The sequence below is a fragment of the Dasypus novemcinctus genome, chromosome 14 (genome assembly GCF_030445035.2).
Source record: "Dasypus novemcinctus isolate mDasNov1 chromosome 14, mDasNov1.1.hap2, whole genome shotgun sequence".
NCBI lineage: Eukaryota > Metazoa > Chordata > Mammalia > Cingulata > Dasypodidae > Dasypus > Dasypus novemcinctus.
In genome coordinates this window covers 109,647,645-109,669,899 of record NC_080686.1, presented here as the reverse complement: position 1 = coordinate 109,669,899, position 22,255 = coordinate 109,647,645, and the positions used below count along the sequence as shown (strand labels likewise).

The window sequence follows — 22,255 nt, the reverse complement described above, 5'->3', positions numbered from 1 at the left end:
TCTCTGTGTCATTTGCTGTGTGCTCTCTGTGTCTGCTCATCTTCTTCTTAGGAGGCACCAGGAACCAAACCTGGGACATCCCATGTGGGAGAGAGGCACTCAATCACTTGAGCCACCTCAGCTCCCTGCTTGTATCTCATTATGTTTTTCTCTTTGTGTCTCCTTGCTGCATCACCTTGTTGCATCAGCTCGCCACGCCTACCCATCACGCAGCTTGCTGTCTTGCTCATCTTCTCCAGGAGGCACAGGGAACAGAAAACGACCTCCCATGTGGGTGCTCAGTTGCTTGGTCCACATCCACTTCCCTACAGCTGTGATTAAAGTCCCTGAAAGTTGACTTGGAGTTGCTCAGTTGGGAGCCTTTAGAAGCGGCTTGGGCTTCCCTGAGTGGGAGAGCTGCCTTTGGGCTCCAGCACGTTCAGGCTTTCCTTGGTTGCCTGCTCTGTGGGCTTCAGTCCTGCCCAGCAGCGTCTCCTGGGCCTCCTTCGGTAGGGCCCTGGATGTGATTTCACCTTGTTCATGATGTTTCTCCACGCAGGCGCCTGCTGGACCACCCCACTCTCTGCAGTGACCACACAGGGCCTGTGGTGTGGGTTGGCAGTGATGGCTAACCATGTGCTATGAGTGGACACGCAACCACTCCCGTTCCATACTGCCCTGATGGTGCAGTAAGAGCCTTCAGTTAATGCTGAGATCAGCTCAGCGATAGGTTGGCTCGAAGGGAAGGCAATGCAGAACTTACAGAAATAAAGGACAGAAAGACACGAGAGGAAATAAAGATGGGACCAGGGGACTCAGAGCTTCTGGAACTGAGAGCCTTGACCCTAGTTTCCACCTTGTATTTATTGGAAACTACTGAGCCGCTGTTTGCTATTAGAGCTGCAACATCATGTACAATAAGGAATAGGTCGTACAAAGTTCAAATACAATTTAAACTCTTTTTCCCACAGGTTAACCCCTGTAAACCCAAGAGCCAGATCCCGGGAGGTCGAGATGCTCGTCCTCGACGCGGGTCCAGAAGCCTGGGCCCTGTCACCTCTGCCCCAGGCTGGCTTGGCCCCAGGTGCTGCCGAGTGACAGGGCAGCACACTCCTCTAACTCAGGCCTTGAATGGCAGCAGTAGCTGGTGGGGGTGAGTTAGGGATTTGTCAACCAGCAGACCATCTTTTTTTTTTTTTTAAACATCACTGTATTGTATATCCATATAATACACTGTAATACTAAACACTGAAAATGAATATAGGGCCACATGAATCCACACAGATGGCTCTCACAAAGCTGAGTGAAGAACACACCATTAATGCAAAGTTTTTAAAATGCAACAGCATATATTGTTTGTGGATACATACATACATATTAAAAGGAATTCATGGGAACAGTAAATGCCAGGTCAGGGTAGTACTTTTCAGGGAAAGGAGTAAATACAAGGTATCAACTGTATCAGCAACGTACCATTTCTCAAGTTGATGGTACATGAGTATTCGTTACCTTTATACCTTTTTGTATGCCTGACATTTCTCTTTCATGTTAAAAAGCAGCTACCACAGATAACCCAGTTAAAAAATGGGCTAAGGATCTGAATACCAAAGAGCCACACAAATGGTCAGAAAAGACAGGTGAGGGAAGTGGATGTGGCTCAGGTGACTGAGCTCCGGCCCACCACATGGGAGGTCACTGGTTCAAATCCCAGTGCCTCCTAAAGAAGACAACTAACTGGCACAATGGGCAGGCATGGCGAGTTGACACAAGAGGCACAAGAAGAAAAAACGAGAGACCCAAGAAAGCAGGGAGCAGAGGTTCCTGTGCCTCCTGAAAGAAGGCAGCAAGCTGACGCAACAAACAGGCACAGCAGGGAAACGGACTTTGGCCCAGTGGTTAGGGCGTCCGTCTACCACATGGGAGGTCCGCGGTTCAAGCCCCGGGCCTCCTTGAGCCGTGTAGAGCTGGCCCAAGCACAGTGCTGATGCGCGCAAGGAGTGCCATGCCACACAGGGGTGTCCCCCACGTAGGGGAGCCCCACGAGCAAGGAGTGCACCCATAAGGAGAGCTGCCCAGCGCGAAGGAGGGAGCAGCCTGCCGAGAAACGGCGCCACCCACACTTCCTGTGCCGCTGACGACAACAGAAGCAGACAAAGAAACAAGACGCAGCAAAAAGACACAGAAAACAGACAACCGGGGGAGGGGAGGGGAATTAAATAAATAAATAAATAAACCTTTAAAAAAAACAGGCACAGCAGGCTGATGCAGTAAGGTGATACAACAAGGCGTGGGGAGGAAAAACAGAATGAGAGACAACAAAGCATCAGGCAGTTCACCAACCTGGGCCCTGAGTCAGTGGAGGGAAAACTTGCTCTGAACATCCACTTTACAGCCAGTCAGCTGGGGATACCAGAAGTCTCCTGAAACTAGCTTTGGGCCCCCAGGCTGCTGCTAACGAACTCTTACACTCTGTCTTTTCAATATTCGAAGCCGGGACCTGGACCATTAAATAAAGATACAGGCAGTTCACAACTTTTACTAAACACTTTTTGTTTATGTGTGTTCATGTATGAATGACATATTGATATACTTCAATAAAAAATTTTAAGTGAAAAAAAAGAAAAACCAGCTAAACTCCTCGCTGTGGCTCTGCAGGAACCACCAAGAGTAGCCTCCCACCCTGCACACCTAGAAGGTAAAACTCCTAATTGTTTCCAGTGTGGGCAACAGGACACTGGTGGGAGGAGTGTCCTGGGCTACCCTCAAATGAGGGGAGCAGGGGAACTGCCCGCCAACACCTTGCCCCAGATGTCACCACACGGGACACAGGGCACACAATCACCCATGGCCAGCTTGGGATCAGGGGACTGCCCAGAGAGGCAGGATCGTGGTCCATCAAGCCATGGCCCTAGCAGACATGGAAAACACGGACACCGATGAATGGGGATGCCCTGGGACCTCCCCTGCTTCAGTCCAGCCCATCAGTGTATCACTGGAGGAAACAAGGGTGAACCTGGAGGTGGCAGGCAAGATTATTTCTTCTTATTAGATACTGGAGCAACTTACTCTGTCTTAATTGAATTTAGGGGGCACTTTTGGGAAATTCTGCAGACCCATAGGAGTTGAAGGGTGACCAAGAATCCTATATTTCATCCCTAGATTGCAAATACTCTGTTTTTCAGGGGCAAATACTCTGCCTTGAGCTCTTATTGCCAAGTTGCCCCACACCACTATTAGGAAGGGACATTACATGGTGGCTCAAATCATCAATACCTCAGTCCCAGGATCTCACAGACCTATTGTCATGATCAGTTGCCCAGTAGTTCCATCCCAAACCCCTTTACCAGAATCAGAAATCAACCCTGTGGGATTTGAGACACCTCCCAACCATGGGCAATAGCTCATAGATCCCAATTCAAACAAAATACCCACTAAGGGACTATTCCCTTAGTAAAATAATATCCGCTTAAGCCTAAAGCCATTGAAGAGCTAAAACCTCTCATTAAAAAGTACCTGAGGGAAGCAGATTTGGCTCAACTGATAGAGCATCTGCCTACCACATGGGAGGTCCAGGGTTCAAACCCAGGGCCTCCTGACCCATGTGGTGATCTGGCCCACGCACAGTGCTGATGCATGCAAGGAGTGCTGTGCCACACAGGGGTGTCCCCCATGTAGGGGAGCCCCACATGCAAGGAGTGCAGCCTGTAAGGAGAGCTGCCCCATGCGGGAAAAAAGCGCAGCCTGCCCAAGAATGGTGCTGCACACATGGAGAGCTGACACAGCAAGATGATGCAACAAAAAGAAACACAGATTCCCAGTGCCACTGACAAGAATGCAAGCGGACACAGAAGAACACACAGTGAATGGACACAGAGAGCAGACCGGGGGGGGGGGGCGGAGAAATTTTTAAAAAGTACCTGAAAGGTGGCATCTTAAAACCTTGCCCATCCCTGGATAACACCTCAATCCTCCCAGTCTAGGAACGGTGTGGCACCCCCTGGTTAGTATAGAACACAAGGACTAAAAGTTCACTTGTCTACCCAGTACATCTGGTGGTGCCCAGCCCATGCACCGTTCCTAACCAGATACCAGCAGGCATGCTGGGGTTCACAGCTTTGGACCTGAAGGATGCTTTCTTCAGTGTCCCAATTCATAAAACCAGCCAGCTCCTGTTTGCCTTCCAATGGCCAGGCAGTGCCACACAGCAGCTCTTGTGGACTGTCTTGCCACAGGAATTTAGAGGTAGCCCTCACTTATTTGGAAATGCCCTGAAACTGGACCTGCAACAATTAGAATTGTTTGGGGAGGGGGGAGGAATCCTGTAATATGTAGATGATCTTTTGCTTTAAGTCCTTCATCAGAAGACTCACATGCCACACAGTCACCAATTTAAACTTTATCTGTGACATGGGCTAATGAGTGTCACCCAAGAAGGGCCAAATATCCCAGCAAAGGTGAAATTCTTGGGGTTCCAGTTAACTCCCACCACGCGGCTTATCACCACCAGCAGGATACAAGCCATATTGGAGATTCCTCCTCCCTCTAATCACTGGCTACTGCCACATCTGGATTCCCCAGAACAGGGAAATTGCAAAACCACTGTATGAAGCTCTTAAGAATAAGGAACCTAGGGAAACGGACTTGGCGCAGTGGTTACGGCATCTGTCTACCATATGGGAGGTCCGCGGTTCAAACCCCGGGCCTCCTTGACCCGTGTGGAGCTGGCCCATGCGCAGTGCTGATGTGCGCAAGGAGTGCCCTGCCACGCAGGGGTGTCCCCACGTAGGGGAGCCCCACATGCAAGGAGTGCACCCCATGAGGATGTGGAGAAGTAGGAGCCTGTGACCACCCCCACCAGAGAAGAAAATTCCACAGCCCCCTAACCGCATATATCTCACCTCTGTAACAAGCTTGCTCGACTGTAAAACTTTACCTCAAAGCCTCCTCCTGTAGAAAGTCTCGTCAGCCCCTTTCAAATGACCAACCTGACCCAGACCCTTGTAAATAACAAGAACTCCCGACCGCTGGTCTCCCCTCATAGAATCCCCAGCACTTAATTAACCGCAAACATCTGCTTCTGTACGTGCTTGCTTGCTAAGCTATTGTCCCCCTGTCCTGAACCTAAAGGCCTATATAAGCAAACTTCCCCCACGACCCAGGGCTGCTCTCTCCTCTGCGTAGGATGAGGCAGTCGCCACGAGGCTAATAAAGCTCTCAGTTGGAACTTTATTCAAAGTCTAAGTCTGGTCGATATTGCTGGTCTATTAACAAGGAGAGCCACCCAGCGCGAAAGAAAGTGCAGCCTGCCCAGGAATGGCACCGCACACAGGAAGAACTGACACAGCAAGATGATGCAACAAAAAGAGACACAGATTTCCATGCTGCTGATGACAGAAGCAGACAAGAACACGCAGCAAATGGACACAGAGAACACACAACTGGGGAGGGGGGAAGGGGAGAGAAATAAATAAAATAAAATAAAATCTTAAAAAAAAAAAAGAATAAGGAACTTGATAATCTATACTGGGAGAAGTAAAATTAAGGGCATTCTATGATCTAAAAACAGCTCTGACCAACCCACTGGCCCTAGGGCTACAATATGTCCAAAAGTCCTTCACCGTTTGTCTCTGACACCAGGGGTAACCCTGGGTGTCCTGCTCCAGTTCATTGGGGATATCCCCTAACCCTCTGCCTATTTCTCTAAGAATCTGGACCATTGCCTGGGCAGAGGAGAAAAAATACTGGGGACTCAACTCGCCAATTGAACACTCCACCACTTAGTTGAATACCAAGTCCCATGGAGGTATTACCAGTGGGATGCCCTAAATAACTACCCTGAGATACTCCCATTTATCCTAAACCGAATGCCTAAAGGCAAAACCCTACCCATCGATGGGGCTATCCATCATGTTTTCCTTGCAAACAACCAATCTTTTGCATTTGTTTCTCTTCTAATGTCACCAAGGGCAAGTCCATAGGACTATTAAATAAAACTCTTTGTAGGGAAATAGATGTGATTCAACCATTGGGTTCCTGTCTACCATATAGGAGGTCCAGGGTTTGATGCTTGATGCCTCCTGGTGAGGGCAAGCTGGCCCATGCGGCGAGCTGGCCCATATGGATTGCCAACCTACACAGGAATACCACCTGGTGCAGGAGTGCCACCCTGTGTGGGAATGCCACCCTGCACAGGAGTGCCGGCTGATGGAGAGAGCTGGTGCAGCAAGATGATGCAACAAGAGACACAAAGGAGAGAAAACAAGAAGACGTAGCAGAACAGTGAGCTGAGGAGGCATAAGAGAGTGATCACCTCTCTCCCACTCCTGAAGGTCCCAGGATCGGTTCTCGGAGCTGCCTAATGAGAGTACAAACAGACGCAGAAGAACACACAGTGAATGGACACAGAGAGCAGACAACAGATGTGTGTGTGTGTGAGAAGTAAATAAATCTTAAAAAAAAAATAACCTTTGTAGACCCATCATCCATACTGGGCTCAAGTACGTTACTGGAACATGGCGGTGTCACAAAATGGGGTCAACAATAATAAATCCCAAGCCCAAGGGCACCCCGACGGCCGTGCCACAACAGCCACGTGCACCACTGGAGCTTACGTTACGGAAGTCGTTCTTGATGAAGCTGAGGCCTTCTTTCTAAGCCAATCTCACAGAAACTGTTCTGCAGGAACTCAGTCCTGCCAGAATAGACCCAACCCCAAGTTCTTCCTAAAAACCACCACCTTAAATGGCCAACATTGTCTCATCAACAGCTTAGTCAGGGGAAATAGTAGATTCATTTGGGAGCAAAATACGTGGGGGAAGTAAGACCAGAGACCCTCCTATTTGAGAAAGAAGGGGATGAAGCATAACTTGGAGTAACACTCCCTCGTGCCCTCTTCACTGCAGCTAGAATGGCCCTCTCCAGAATTCAGTTTCTAGCACCAAACAAACAGACAAATCCACTTGTGGACAGGGACAGGGAGCCAGCCAGCTGGTTGCATTACTGCAGTTTGTGGTCATCCCTTTCTCCAGTACTCTAGAGGCAAAAGAGGGCCTGCTCTTTCTCTGTGGGACCTCTGCTATCCAACCCTCCCTGTGCTCTTTAGTCTTCCCAAGCCCAGAAATATACTTCATCAATGGTTCAGAGGCTGTCCCTCTCCCATCCTCTCTCACCTTCCAGTCCCACCAGAAGAGGGTTCCTCTCCCAGTTCTTGTCCCTATCTTCACCTCTTTAGTGGGAGCCAGATTGGGAGTGGAGGGGGACTCACAACCAGCCACATATTCCATTATAACCTCTCAAGGGAACTAGCACAAACAGCCAAGAGCATCTTGCGACTAAATTAGCAGGTAGGTTCCCTAGTTGCTGTAGTCCTTCGAAATCCGTGAGCCCTAGATTTCCTAACTGCTGCTCAGGGAGGGGCATGTATGTTCTCAAGGAAGAATGTTGTTTCTATATTAACCAGTCATCAGAAATCCTAAATGATGTCTGAAGCCTAACAGGTCAAGTTACCCAACTCCAGAAGGTGGCTAAAAACCCAGGGTCCCTCTTTGGCTTTTCCTGGCCAGCTATTTGGTCATTTCTTGTACTACTCTTAATTCCCCTAGGCTTACTATTCCTTGCATTGACCTTTGCCTCTTGCATCCTACAGGACCTTCAGTCCTTTGTTCAGGGGCAGATCCAAGAAGCACAAAATCATCTCTCGCTAGTCCAGGGATATGCCCCTCTTCAACCCCACACCGCCAGAACCCCCTATCACCCCACGCCCTGCACCCAGCAGCAGGGGCAACTCTATCACCCCACGCCCCGCACCCAGCAGCAGGAGCAGCTATCACCACACACCCCGCACCCAGCAGCAGGGGCAACTCTATCACCCCACGCCCAGCACCCAGCAGCAGGGGCAACTCTATCACCCCACGCCCAGCACCCAGCAGCAAGGACAACTCTGAGTGCCATTCAAAGTGGGTAGGACTGCAGTCCCAGTCAGCAGAAAGGAGTTACAAAAGACGAGTCCCCTTTTTCCCCAAAAGATTTTGGGTTGCACATCAGAGAAGTGGGTACTGAGGTAGAATAGGGAACCTGGGGCATGTGGAGGATCAGGTATTTAGAGACCTGAGGCAGGTGGAGGGCCATGTATTTAGAGACCCCAGCGTGTGAGAAGTCCAGCTGCCGACAACAGGTTACAAGATTGAGGGGAGGGGGGGAAGGGGGGAGACGCTTGCAACTAAGGTTATGCAAACATCGACTTAAATTATCTAGTAATCCACCCCTTGCCCAGGGACTTATGTCAACTAACAACCCCTTGAGGCCGCTCTCCACCAGGAGGCTACCTGTGTGCTTCTGAGCACACGCCCCACCCGCTTGCTTCCGCTTTCCCTCCTCTAACAATGCTCAATAAACGGTCTTGTTGCCAAGTTCAGCCCTTGAATTCTTTCCTGCGATCGACCAGAACCCTCTCCATCAACAAGTGCCTCCTGGATGGAGGAAAGGAAGCGGGATGGCGGGAGACGCGCTCCCTTCCTCTGCTGCAGGGACTGGCCAGGCCTGCACAGGCTCCGGAAGCCCGGGCTCTGAGGACGTGGGGCCGGGAGTGGGGGACTGAGGAGAGGAGGAGGGACGGGGATGCGCAGCCCAGCCGGGCTAGAGGCAGGCGAGAGCGGGACGTGCAGGGGGCGTGCGTGCTCGCGGCTGAGTGGGCAGGTGTGGGCCTCTGACGCCTGGGAACGTGGGTATCTTCTTGGCGAGGGAGTGTGTACACGGGTGTGGGGGCATGGCAGTGGGGGTCGAGGCCGAGAGTGACCCCAGTCCCAAAGCGTCGCCTCCAACCTGAGCTTAAGAAGGGCGACTCCGGCCTCACTGGGGGTTTACGGGGCCGATCGCGCGTGGGTCGGGGCCGTCGACTCGCGAGTCCTCCGAGCTGCCCAGAGCGACCCGGCGACTTCTCCGCGGGCGAGCACTTCCGGCGGCGGACGGACACTGCCGGCGGGACCGTCGACTCGCGAGTCCTCCGAGCTGCCCAGAGCGACCCGGCGACTTCTCCGCGGGCGAGCACTTCCGGCGGCGGACGGACACTGCCGGCGGGACCGTCGACTCGCGAGTCCTCCGAGCTGCCCAGAGCGACCCGGCGACTTCTCCGCGGGCGAGCACTTCCGGCGGCGGACGGACACTTTCCAACCCTGTGCGCTCCGTGCGTCCCGCTTGGCCTCGCCGTCCCGGGTAGGTTCCGGGCTCCGGAAGGCGGCGGGAACCGGGAGGCGGGTCGCGCGGGCAGACACCAGAGTGGGTCTTGGGTGGAGAGGACGGGCAGGCCGAGGCCCAGCCGTTCGGGGGTTCGCGTGGGCCGAGGGTTGGGACGGCCCGCGGGGAGCGCTCAGGGCTTTAGGCAGGAGCTGTGCTCGGCTCAGCTTCGGGGAGTGGAGGCCAGGAGACTCGCCCGAGTTCAGGGTATCCTTGGCCCCCAGAGCGCCCGCCCGTCCCTGCCTTTGGGCCTGAGCGGGAGGAGCGGGAGGAGGCGGCCCGAGCGCTGCGTGCTTCCTGGCTGGTCCTTGGGCGCGTGGAACGGAGTGTCCCCCGGGCTCCTCCCGGGGCGTAGAACGGAGGTCTGGTGCCTGTTCTCAGACGCATTCCATTTGAAGTAGTTTTTTGTACCTAATTTTGCTCATTTAGAAAATCTTGGCTGAGAGCCTCTGTATTATATGGGTAAAGAGTAAGGCTGCCTAAGTTCATGTCCAGTCTTCCTGTCCTCTGTGAGGGTTTGGGCAAAGCTTTCTTGGCTCTGTTTTGGTGATGCGGTTACCACCTACTTGAAAGATAGCTGTGAAAATTAAATGATCTATAGAACCTAAAGCATAGGGCAGTGCCTGCTCATAGTAAATGTTAGCTGTTATTACAGCTGCTGCTGCTACTTCTGCACTGCTGGCACCAGTAATATTCGCTCAGTCTTCCTTATGGCAGGAGAGAGCAGTTCCATCCTCCCCATTGCTTAGGCAGGAACCCTGGAGGCAGCCTGTCTCAACTAGCGTTAGAAGAGAATTGATGCACAGTGACTTAACTTCTTTCTCAGGCTTGTGAAATGGCGCTAGTTGTGCATGCCTTCGGGAGAATTGAGAAGATGTTCGCCCAAATTATTTTGTCTAGTTCTGATGACGAACACAAATTGAGAAAGTCTACTTGGAACAATCCCAGTTGTCATCATCTCACCATCTCACCCGGTGTCCTTCTGCAGCCCTTGTCACTTCTGCATTTACATTGAATCCTAAAGGGGCCCATTCTCAACCGCCAACCCCTTGTTGAAGTGCCATCATCTCTTACCTGGCATTACAGCAGCTTCATCCTGGTCTTCCTACACCACTCTTGCCTACCTGTGATCTGCCCTCTACACAGTAGTTGGATCTCTCCTTTTAAAGCTGACCTGCTTACAGTCCTTCTGGGATATCCTGTCTTAGTGTAAAACTCTTAGTTGTCTTTTCTCCAGCCACACCGTCCTTGCTCCCCTCTTGGGCTTTTCCTTTGACCTAGACTGCTCTTCTCTAGATGTTGGCATGGCTTCTCACTTTCTCCTGGTCTCTTCAAATATACCCTTTATTAAATGCACCTTCCCCAGCCACAACTGCATGGTGTTCTTTTTTTTTTCTTTATTTTCTTTTAAACATTACATTAAAAAAATGTGAGGTCCCCATATACCCCCATCCCGCTCACCCCACTCCTCCCACATCAACAATCTCTTCCATCATCGTGGCACATTCACTGCACCTGGTGAATACATTTTTTAAATTTCTCTCCCCTTCTCCCATCCACCCCGCCCCAGTTGTCTGTTCTTTGTGTCCATTTGCTGTGTGTTCTTCTTTTTGTCTGCTTCTGTTGTCAGTGGCACGGGAATCTGTGTTTTGTTGTTGATGTTGTTGTTGTGTCATCTTGCTGCGTCAGCTCTCTGTGTGTGCCGCGCCACTCCTGGGCAGGCTGCACTTTCTTTCACGTTGGGCGGCTCTCCTTACGGGACGCACTCCTTGCACATGGGGCTTCCCTACGCGGGGGCACCCCTGCATAGCAGGGCACTCCTTGCGTCAGCACTGTGCGTGGGCCACCTCCACACGGGTCAAGGAGGCCCGGGGTTTGAACCGCGGACCTCCCATGTGGTAGATGGACGCCCTATCCACTGGGCCAAGTCTGCTTCCCATGGTGAATACATTTTGGAGCACTGCTGCACCTCATGGACAGTGGTCTACATTATAGTCTACACTCTCCCCAAGTCCACCCAGTGGGCCATGGCAGGACACAATGTCCATCATCTGTTCCTGCAGCACCACCCAGGACAACTCCAAGTCCTGAAAATGCCCCCATATCATATTTCTTCTTCCCTCTCCCTACCATCAGCAGCTACCATGGCCACTTTCTCCACATCAATGCTCAAATTCTTCCATTACTAATCACAACAGTTCCACAGCAGAACACCAGTAAGTCCACTCTAATCCATACTCTATTCCTCCATCCTGTGGACCCTAGGATGGTCATGTCCAGTTCCCATCTACATCAAGAGAGGGCTTAGATTCCAAATGGATGATGGATGCAATTCTGCTTGCAGTTGTAGGCACTCTTAGTTCCCTGGTGTGGTGGTTGACCTTCTTCACCTCCCTGTTAGCTGGCTAGGATAAGTCCAATAAACCAGAGGGTAGGAGTTGCAAATCTGCTAAGGCTCAGGGCCTGGCTATCACATGGTCAGTCCAGAGATTGAGGTCTCCTGAGTATACCCCAACACCAACCACAGGTCCAGTAAAAGTAAGAGAAGAGGCATGTGTAGAAAGGTCATATCTGAGTCCAACTCCATCACAGGAACACAAACTCCTAAGTAGGGTCAACTGACATGGCACTGAACTCCAGAGTCATCTGCCATGACCACAGAACCTGAGGGACTCTGTAGCCCTCAGGAGAACCAGTACCTGGATTTCTATCTATTTTGGCTGTCTCTGGTACCCTGCTGAGGCGTGCATAAGCGTTACCCCTCTGATGACCTCCTGACTCTTTTTTGGAAACTCATAGCCATATAAACTCATTTGTCCTTTCCATTTCCCCCTTTTATCCAAAGTCAAAAAGCAGTTTTTAACACCTGATATTACATGTAGGCTGAGATATTCTGCTGGTCTGAGTTGACCCTTTTATTCAAGGTCTTTTTCTAGTTATATCATTAGCTTGTGCTTGGTAGTAATCCCTCGGTGTGAGGAAGGGTCATCCCCAAGAGTCATGTCCCATGCTGGGGGGAAGGTAATGCATTTACATGCTGAGTTTGGCTTGGAGAGTGGCCACATTTGAGCAACATGGAGGCACTCAGGAGGTAACTCTTAGACACCCTGCAGCTCTAGGTCTAGTTCATATTTCAGGCATGCAGGCTCATAATCAGTATCAAGGGTTCATTGTTGGACCATCCGTCTTTATTGGTCTTTGCCATTGCACTTGGGGGATTGTTGCTGTTCCTGCATGAAGTTCTGACACCCCTTTCTGTCCTTCTTTGTTTCTCTCCACATCACCTATCAGATGATTTCCCATGTATTTGTTTGCTTTGTGTCTTTCTTGCTAGACGATAAGTTTCCCAAGGGAAGGGTTTTCTGTCCTCACTGCCGTATATCTATTGCCTAGTATTGGTGAATCCTAGTTGAAGCATGAATCCCAGGCTCCCTGTTGAGTACAGGAGAGACAGTGACTGTTAGGATAGCTCTTCCAGGAGCTCTTGCCATGATGGGAATCACACAGACAAACCCTCACACACAGGAAGATGTTCCAGATGTTGGGATAGGAAGCAGAGCAGAGCCCTTCTGCATAGCCCTAGGTGAAAGTGGGATGCATTTGCAATGCTGTCGGTGCTGGGCACTCGGCCCTGAAACATGCCACAGCAAAGGCACAGAGAATGGGATAGACCCTTTTACCTGGGAGGAGATTAGGAAGGCTTCAGGGAGGAAGTAATGCACGAGCTGAGCCTTGAAGCTGCTGAGCTTTCCCAGGAGGTAGGGGAGACAGTTCTGGATGGAGTGGGTAGGGGAGGATATTAATCAGCCAAGGGGTGCTGACACAAAGTACCAGAATTCTCTTGGCTTTATAAAGGGTATTTATTTGGGGTAAAAGTTTACAGTTACAAGGCCTTAAAGAATCCAACTCGAGGTTACTGCCTTACAAAACATATGTTTTGTAAACCATATGTTGAAGCAGGATGGCAGGTGACATCTGTGAGTTCAGCCTTCCTCTTCCCTCTTAAGCCTCCATGGATCCAACTTCTTCTGATCTCAGCTGTAAGCTGGCAGAGGGCTTATCTCTTCCCAGGGCTCATTTATTTCTGGGTTTAACTGCTCCTGTTTTCTTTACAAGGTCACCTGTAAACTATCAAGTGAATGATTCATCTTTCTTCCCAGGGCTGCAGGATCAAAGCTGAGAAGTTCTCTTCTCTTCCATGTTTCTTTGTATCTTTTCCTATGTTCTCCTTGAGTGAGTGGCCATTTATATAGCTTACCAAGGGGGCAGGGACTCAACCCTGCACACCCTGATAACATGGTCGAATCAAAGCCCTAATCTTGATTTTATCAAGTTAAATGTAAAGCCTTTGAATTTAAATCAAAGGGGGCGGCGGACTTGGCCCAGTGGTTAGGGCGTCCGCCTACCACATGGGAGGTCCGCGGTTCAAACCCCAGGCCTGCTTGACCCGTGTGGAGCTGGCCCATGCACAGTGCTGATGCGCGCAAGGAGTGCCCTGCCACGCAGGGGTGTCCCCCACATAGGGGAGCCCCACGCGCAAGGAGTGCGCCCCGTAAGGAGAGCCGCCCAGCGCAAAAGAAAGTGCAGCCTGCCCAGGAATGGCACCACACACATTGAAAGCTGACATAACAAGATGACGCAACAAAAAGAAACAGATTCCCGTGCCGCTGACAACAACAGAAGCAGACAAAGAAGATGTAGCAAATAGACACAGAGAACAGACAACCGGGGTGGAGGGGAAGGGGAGAGAAATAAATAAATCTTTAAAAATCAGTCAATCAGTCAATCAAAGGGTATCCTGCCCAGAGGAACAGACCGGTTTACAAACATTATCAATATCTGATTTTTTTTTAACTCATGAACAATATCAGACTGCTATAGGGAAAGTCTGGGGCTTTGGAAGACCTGCAAGGATCTCCCTGTACTGGAGTGCAGGCTCTGAGGGGCTTTGACGGACGGGAGGTTGGCAGGTCAGCAGGGGCTGGTGTGTCTGGTCAGTTGGATGTAGATGCATCAGCGGGGCAAAGTGTTGGGGTTGGCCCACATAATTACCCCCACTGGCCCCTCTGCCAATTCTTCACACCATCATGTCCCTACCTATGGTTGGCGGAGAGAGGGGTGATATAAGCAAAGCTGTGCCCAGGCTGCCAGAAACTTGCACAGAGGACCTTGGGACAGTGGTCGTTCTGAACTCTGGGAGCCTGTCTGCTAGGTTGTTAGAGTAAACCCCATCAGGGTCCATCTTCCCTCCTACTTCTCCTTAATGACTGCTCCCTGGCCCCCAAGAAGCTCGAGTGACCTGGGCTTGTCTACTGTCCTGCCCTCAAAGTCCTGCCTGTTTAGAACCTGGCCAAAGTCTCTTCCATGCAGACTTCCATGCTCAGCCCGGCCAGCTAGGCATGCTGGTTTCTGTGGGGATGGAGACCAGTCAGACTGAGTGCCCACCCAGCTTTACACACTCCACTCCTTACTGCCCAAGCCAAGTGAAATTGATGTTTTCTTTCTCTGTGTCCCTCTCAGCCTGGGTCAGAGAATGCAGTGTGATGAACAGGTGCTGCCCTGTATGGGCTTCTGCCAGTCCAGTCTCTGGAGGTCTGTGAATTCTTCTGATTGGAATCACACCTTCTCCTGCATCTACATATCCATGACCACTTGGCCTCGGGACATTGGTCAGGATGGACTTGTGCTCCAAAGAGGTAGCACTGAGCTGGCACCAGGTTTCTGGTCTCATTCCTGATGTGGGGGTGCAGAGCTGTCAGTGGATGATCCAAAGGCTATGGCTGGGCTCACTCAGTGTCTGTCTGACCCTCAGTTCCTGCTGCTCCCAGATGCCTGCCTGTCGCCACAGCCAAGGATCCCAGGGATGGCAGCTGTGCTGCCCAAGGCTGGATCTCAGGTGAGCTTTCATTCTACAGCTGGTCCCTTCCACTCAGCCTGGAACTCCTCTGCACAGCAGAGGTCTCCTGGGCCCAGGGGGTCCTCCTGGCTTGTTTTGCATTGAGCACCTATTATATACCAGTTCCTGCACAGGAGCTGGAGTTTCTGTCTCATAGAGTGGTTTGGACAGACACTGGTGCCACAGGGCATGCAACCAGGAGCCAGTGGTCTGTGGGGTCAGGGAGGCTTCTCCAAGGCCACAGCCATGCAAAAGTGGCTTGGGCCATAGGAATAACACAGCCCTGTGGCAGAGGAGGGTGGCATGTTGCAGGCAGAAGGGAGTTGGTAATGCTTACATCAGTGTGGTTATGTGGGGTGGGAAGAGGAAGGAACTAAAACCTCAGCCTCAAGACAGGTGGATTGTGGAGAAAGCAGAGGAATGAAGGCGAGGCCTGAGCAGCAGTGGACCCAGTCATCTCAGCTGGAGCTGGCCATCTTGTCCACACCAGAAAGCAAATGACAGGCGGATGGTGTTCGCAGCACACACACAGCAGATCCAGAGTGCTTAGAAGTCAACGAGAAGACGACACATTGACAATGTTCTAGTAGAAAAAATGGGCAAAAACGGATTCCCTCGAGGATACCTGTGCCCTGGCCAGCAGACAGACATCTGGCAATAATACCTGGTGGGGTGGGGAGAGCTTACACCACTCACAGAAATGGGAATGGGAACAGCTGTGGGGAGAACAACGTGAACCTCTTTGCAAAGCAGAGTCCCACTCCCAGACATCCCTCCACAAGGAGATGCTTGTGGCCTGCAGAAGGGAGAACCTGGAAACCTGGGCAGGTAGCGGATGTGAGAGCGGGGTGGGGGAGGCAGTGGGCGAGAGGGTGGGGAGAAGCAGGGGCAGGCGGAGTGGGTCAGGAACTAGTGGGAGAGCAGGCAGGGAAGGAGTACAGCCACGCAGGACGCTGAGCCTCATGCTCATTGTCTCCCGGTCTAGAAAGACGGTTCCAGCTCTCCGTTTACCAGTGTTCTCAGCCTCGGCTTTTGGGTTCATCAATGATCCTGAGCAGGAGTAGAGTGTTTGTGCTTTGACCATCATGCCATCCAGCGACACCCTAACAGAAGCACCCCAGCCTAACAGCATTCATTGCCAGTTGCAGGAGCAAGTCCATTGTCTTCTCATTCAGAAGCCAGGAGAGGAAGCCCCCCAAGCAGAGGGGGCACAGCTTCTCATGTGAAGATGGCAGGCCCTCCCTGGCGAGACTTAGAGTTCTTCTACAGAAACAATTTGTCTTTCAGTGTTTTTCCAATTTAATAAAAGAAGGGCTGAGGTCTGTGTTAGAACGAAGGGAAAATGTACATTTTTGTTTACCTTTGCAAAAATAAACACAGGAAGGATAAGACCATGAAAATGGCAATCAGCAGGAGTATGGGATGAGAGAAGAGTAATGATGATGACACTGAGGTTTGATAACTGATGTTTCATTAGGGCAAACCAGATCATTCACCCTGTGAAGCCTGGGAGAAGCCTGAAGGTTTTCTCTATAAAAACGTGTTCCTGTTCCTCTGCCCTCCATCTTGAGCTGGGGTGGAGGCTTCTGGGTATGGCACACCTGCTCCCATGCCTCTTCCCAAGTTGCAGGTTTACACAGAGGACCTCATCCAGTCTGTGGGGTCTGAACGTGGTTTCCCTTCATGTGCCCAGGGCCTTCTAGAGCTGGGGTGTCATGGGGCTGGATGATGTAGCCCTTCCCTTGGTGTCGGGGAACTGAGTCAGCTGGCTTGGGTGGTACAGTCGGAACACCAGATTTGTTTCTTCAGGATGAGTTCTGAGAATGTTAGTGACAAAACCATAACCATATATATTTGCCCTCAGTAATATTTTTCACCCTCCTTGACCCTGTTTATTTTCAACTTCTACCACTAATTGAGCACAGTGAATTCCATTGTTTTGTTCCTTGATAAGTAATGTACAGTTGTTTTCTTTTGTCTTAAATTGACCTCCAGGTGTGCCTTTTAATTTTATAATCCAGCCCTTTTAACATGTCATAAGAATTTCCTTTCTCCCTACTCTATAGAGGTGTAATTAGGTGTGTAAGAAGGTATCTGAGGGTGCCAGCCACCCCTTCCCTTCATTGTTTTCTGCCCTAGTCCCCTCCTTCATTGGAATTGAAGCTTCCACAGCTGATGAGCACTCCTTCTATACCCGCTTCCAAAACAACACACAGCACTTGATTACCATCAAGTGTCTTTAGTTTGCCAGGGCTGGTATGACAAATATTATATACTGGTTGGCTTAAATAACAGAAATATGCAACAGGAGTATATTGACTCGTGGTTTTAGATGCTAACAGTCCAAAATCAAAGCTTTGGCAAAAATATGCCTTCTCCAGAGTTTGCATGTTCTAGCGGTAGCTTTCCAGCAATCCTCCATCACAAGGTGATCTCTCTCTCGGCTTCTACTACATCTGACTTCTGATTCCTCCTTCCTTGTCCAAATTCCTGCTTATAAGGACTTCAGCCATATTGGGTTAAGTCTGCCCTCAGTCTGTTTGGCCACAAATTAAATTTAACATATTTAAGGGTCCTATTTATAAGTAGGTTTACAGTTATTGTACTGGGCGTTAAGATGTGTACATGTGTTTCTATGGGGGGCATGATTCAATCTGCAAAAACCATCAAGGGCATTAGGGCAGAAAGAAAATGTTGTTTCAGGAATCAGTGGCATTTGAGGATGTGGCTATATATTTCACAAGAAAGGAGTGGATGTGTCTGACCGTTTGCCAAAAGGAGCTCTACAAGGACGTGATGCTGGAGAATTATGAGAACTTGATCTGGCTGGGTAAGCACTGTCCCCATTCCCAGCCCACCTCTAGGCTCCCTGTGCACTTGGGTGTTCAGAGTTGCGATGCTTCTGAAGTGCTAACCTGAGCTGTGGCTCAAGAAGTGGTGCTCCCACATCTTTCCCCACCCAGAAACAGGGCTCTTTTGCCCTTTCTCCAGGAGGTGGACCTGAGCCCTGCAGAGAGGAAGAGGCTGGGCCTAGTAAGAGGGACAGGAAAACCAGGTTAGAAGCTAGAAGCAGTACAGGGTTGTGAGAGAAAGAGACATTGGAGCTGGTAAAGTAGGAGTTAGAGTAGGGTCCTGAAATTGGTTGAAACAGAATAACTGTTAAATGTGTGGAAGAGTGACCCCCAACCCAAGGAGGTTTTCATTGGACTCAATCACTCACCAAACTGCCCATACAAACCAACTTCCCACATGACTTAGGAAACACAGGGAAGAGGCAGGCCTCTTCCACCTTATTCAACACGCAGTAGTTCCCTGTAGATTTTCCTGCACTCTGGGGAGTCCACCAGTTTTTGGCAGGAGTTTCTTTCTCTTTCCTGCAGGATACTGTCCATTGTTAGAATCCTCTTAACCTCATCACATTCTTTTCTTCCTTTTCCTCTTCTCTCCCCCCCAGCACATAACATACCCTAGACATAGTCTTATCTTTAGAGAGGCTAACTGTTCCCCACCTTGGGCTTTCCCACCTGTCTAGCTGAATCTCTCCCTTTCTCTCTCTACCTGCTCTGCAGACTATAGGCTTTGGTTCTCAGCAGAAATGCACGTGTTGTATTTCCTTCTCCACCAGCAGAACTTCAAGGCCTCAAACCTGACCTGATCTCCCAGCTAGAAAGAGGAGAAGAGCCATGGCTGCTAGATGTGCCAGAGACTAAGACAACAGAGACGGAGAGACATTCCTGCCCAGGTAAGAAGAGGGGAAGCCAGTTCTGAGAAGAACACAGATGTGTGATAAATTAAGAGACCTAACTTGAAAGAATAGAGCCAATGAAGACAAATAGATTATGGGAGAGAAAAGTGAAGAATAGATACCCATGGATCCAAGGAAGAAAATTATGTGGATCACAAAGAATGTCCCTCAGAAAGTGGAGAGGGGTTGAGTGGGAGCTAGGGAGAACTTTGGCCATAGCCAGGAGACGGACCAAGGGTGAGTACTTTGGGAGTGATGCTCCTAGGAATTCATGCAGGAAGTTGGTTTGTGTGGGCAAGTTAGTGGGTAATGAGTCCAGAGGAAAACTTCTTGGGTTGGGTCACTGTACCACACTTTTAGCAGTTATTCTGCCTTAGCTGTTCTCAGGGCCCTACTCAGACTCCTACCTTACCACCTCCATCATCCCTTTCTCTCACCTTAAATCTCTCCTATCCTGTTTTCCCTGTCCCTTTTCCTTTTAGTTGTGAGAACTTTCAGTTTGTCTCTACCTCTTGTTTGTAATTAGGACTCCTAATTAAGTCACCTGTCCATTCACATTCCTGTAGTATATCGCTCTCCACCTTAACCACCAATCCCACCCTGCTTCCTCTCTGTAGACTGGAAATCATTTTTACAACTTCAGTATTGCAGTTAAGTGATGGTCTTTGTCCAGTGCCTGCACTGGGAGTGGTCATATTTACATTGTTTTTGTTCCTTTTTTTCCAGATCCCTTAAAGGGCACTGAGAGCAAACAGTCCCTTAGGAGAAAAATATCAGAAATAGCCACATGTGAAGTAACATTAGACACACTCTTTCAGGATTTTCCACCAGGATCTGAGGAAGACAGGGATGTGTCAGAAAACTATGAGGGAAATGCCACAGGAGTTATTTTGAGGAAATCTTTAACTCGAGAGAAAAATTGTAGTGAAATGACCTTGTTCCATGAGGAGTCACCCACATGGAAGAGCGACCAGGAGTTTCCTGAATTAGGAGAAAACTTCCATCAGAATTCAAATCTTATTACAAGTCCTAAGAATTCTACAGAAGACAAAGCCCATCGATGTGATAAATGTGACACAAGCTTCAAATCCAATTCTGATCTTATTCTACACCAGCAAATTCATACTGAAAAAAAACTTCACAGATGTCACGATTGTGGGAAAGATTTTAGTCGAAGTTCATATCTTAAGGGACATCAAAAAACTCACACTGGAGAAAAACCGTATAAATGTAATAAATGTTTGAAAGTCTTTAGTAGTAGCTCACACCTTATTCAACACCAGGTAATTCATAGTGGAGAGAAACCTTATGGGTGTAGTGAATGTGGGAAATCCTTCAGACTGAATTCACAACTTAAACAACACCAGAGGATTCATGAGAAACCATTTAAGTGTGAAGAATGTGGGAAATCATGTAGTCAAAAAGCAACTCTGATTCAGCATCAGAGAATTCATTCAGGAGAAAAACCTTATGGCTGTAATGAATGTGGAAAAACCTTCAGTAAGAAATCAATACTTATCCTACATCAAAAAATTCATACTGGGACAAAGCCCCACAAATGTCATGAGTGTGGCAAAGATTTTAGTTGTAGTTCATATCTTAGGGAACATCAAAAAATTCACACTGGAGAAAAACCATATAAATGTAATAAGTGTTCAAAAGCCTTCAGTTGTAGTTCACGCCTTATACAGCATCAGTCAATTCATAGTGGAGAAAAACCTTATGGGTGTAATGAATGTGGGAAAACCTTCAGACTAACCTCACAACTTACTCAACACCGGAGAACTCATACTGGAGAGAAACCATTTAAGTGTGAGGAATGTGCCAAATCTTTTTGTAAAAAGGCACACCTGATTCAGCATCAGAGAATTCACTCTGGAGAAAAACCTTATGGCTGTAATGAGTGTGGAAAAACTTTCAGTCAGCCATCACTCCTTATTGTACATCAAAAAATTCATACTGGAGAGAAACCCCATGAATGCAATGAATGTGGAAAAGCTTTCAATCAGAGGTCTCTCCTTAGTAGACATCAAAGAATTCATACAGGAGAAAAACCCTATGTTTGTGATGAATGTGGAAAAGCTTTCAGCCAAAGCTCACAACTCATTCAGCATCAGAGGATTCATACAGGGGAGAGACCCTATGTGTGTGGTGTGTGTGGGAAAACCTTCAACCAGAACTCTCAACTTACAGTACATCAGAGAATTCATACTGGAGAGAAACCACACAAATGTGATGAATGTGGAAAAGCTTTCTCTCAGAGCTCCCAACTTAGACTGCATGAGAGAAGTCACACCGGAGAGAAACCTCATAAATGTGATGAATGTGGAAAAGCCTTCAGTCAGAGCTCACTACTTATTCGACATCAGAGAGTTCATACTGGGGAAAGACCCTACAAATGCAATGAGTGTGGGAAAGCCTTTACTCATAGTTCAACTCGTCTTCAACATCAGAGAGTTCACACTGGACTGAAACTATATAAATGTAATGAATGTGGAAAAGGTTTTAGTCGGAGTTCATATCTTACTCGACATCAAAGAAGTCACCCTAGTACAAAAAAATCTGTTGCTGTACTGCATGTGAATACCACTGATGTTTCAAATTTTATTAAATATCAATAAATTTATTCTGGAAGGGAGCTATTATGTACATAATGTATGAGAAAGCCTCTGGGGTCCACACATTTTCATAGAGCCACTATTGTTAGAGGAGATAAGATATAAATTTATCCAACATATATGCTTAAGAGACTTTATCATTTCAAAAATGTGGGTAAGTCTTCAATTTTCTAAAAGATTTTTTTAAATTTCTCTCCCCCCACCCCCCACCCCACTTGTCTGCTCTGTGTCCATTCACTGCGTGTTCTTTTGTGACCGCTTCTGTCCTTATCAGTGGCACTGGGAATCTGTGTTTTCTTTTTGTTGTGTCATCTTGCTTTGTCAGCTCTCCATGTGTGTGGCACCATTCTTGGGCAGGCTGCACTTTCTTTCGCACTGGGCGGCTCTCCTTATGGGGCACACTCCTTGCACATGGAAGCCTTCAATTTAAGTTCTCAGCCATTCCACATCAAAGTCTTAACTTGCAAATCCTCAGAATGTTGGAAAGATTTTAGCAAAAGCTCATGTGGAACATGTTGCTATGTTGTGCATCATGGGAACATAGCTCAAAGGGTCCAAAGGATCAGAGGAAGAGATCCCATCATGGCTGGTCTTCCAGATGCCAAGACCAAATTAAGTATGCAAGGATGTTACTAGAATACCCTGTGTGAGAGAAAACAGAGGAAATCAGGGTAGACGCAATCAAGGCTGCCAAGCAGTCTAAAGGTTTGGTAAACCCATTAGGAAGTCCTCAAACCACAGTTGGCTGTCAGAGGAATCTGGTGTCTCCTAAGAACAGGTCTTCCT

The 22,255-nt window shown here is 49.0% G+C and overlaps 1 protein-coding gene across 1 annotated transcript; it reads left to right on the top strand.

Annotated features, from left to right (window-relative positions):
• Positions 1 to 338: 338 nt before the first annotated feature.
• On the top strand, positions 339 to 21,489 carry LOC131272994 (zinc finger protein 93-like). The gene is given in 6 exon segments (XM_023587688.3): positions 339 to 9,189; positions 14,731 to 15,106; positions 17,810 to 17,936; positions 18,732 to 18,848; positions 19,578 to 21,243; positions 21,245 to 21,489. Coding segments are annotated over 5 exon segments (2,109 nt in total). The 5' UTR covers positions 339 to 9,189; positions 14,731 to 14,986; the 3' UTR covers positions 21,324 to 21,489.
• Positions 21,490 to 22,255: the final 766 nt, after the last annotated feature.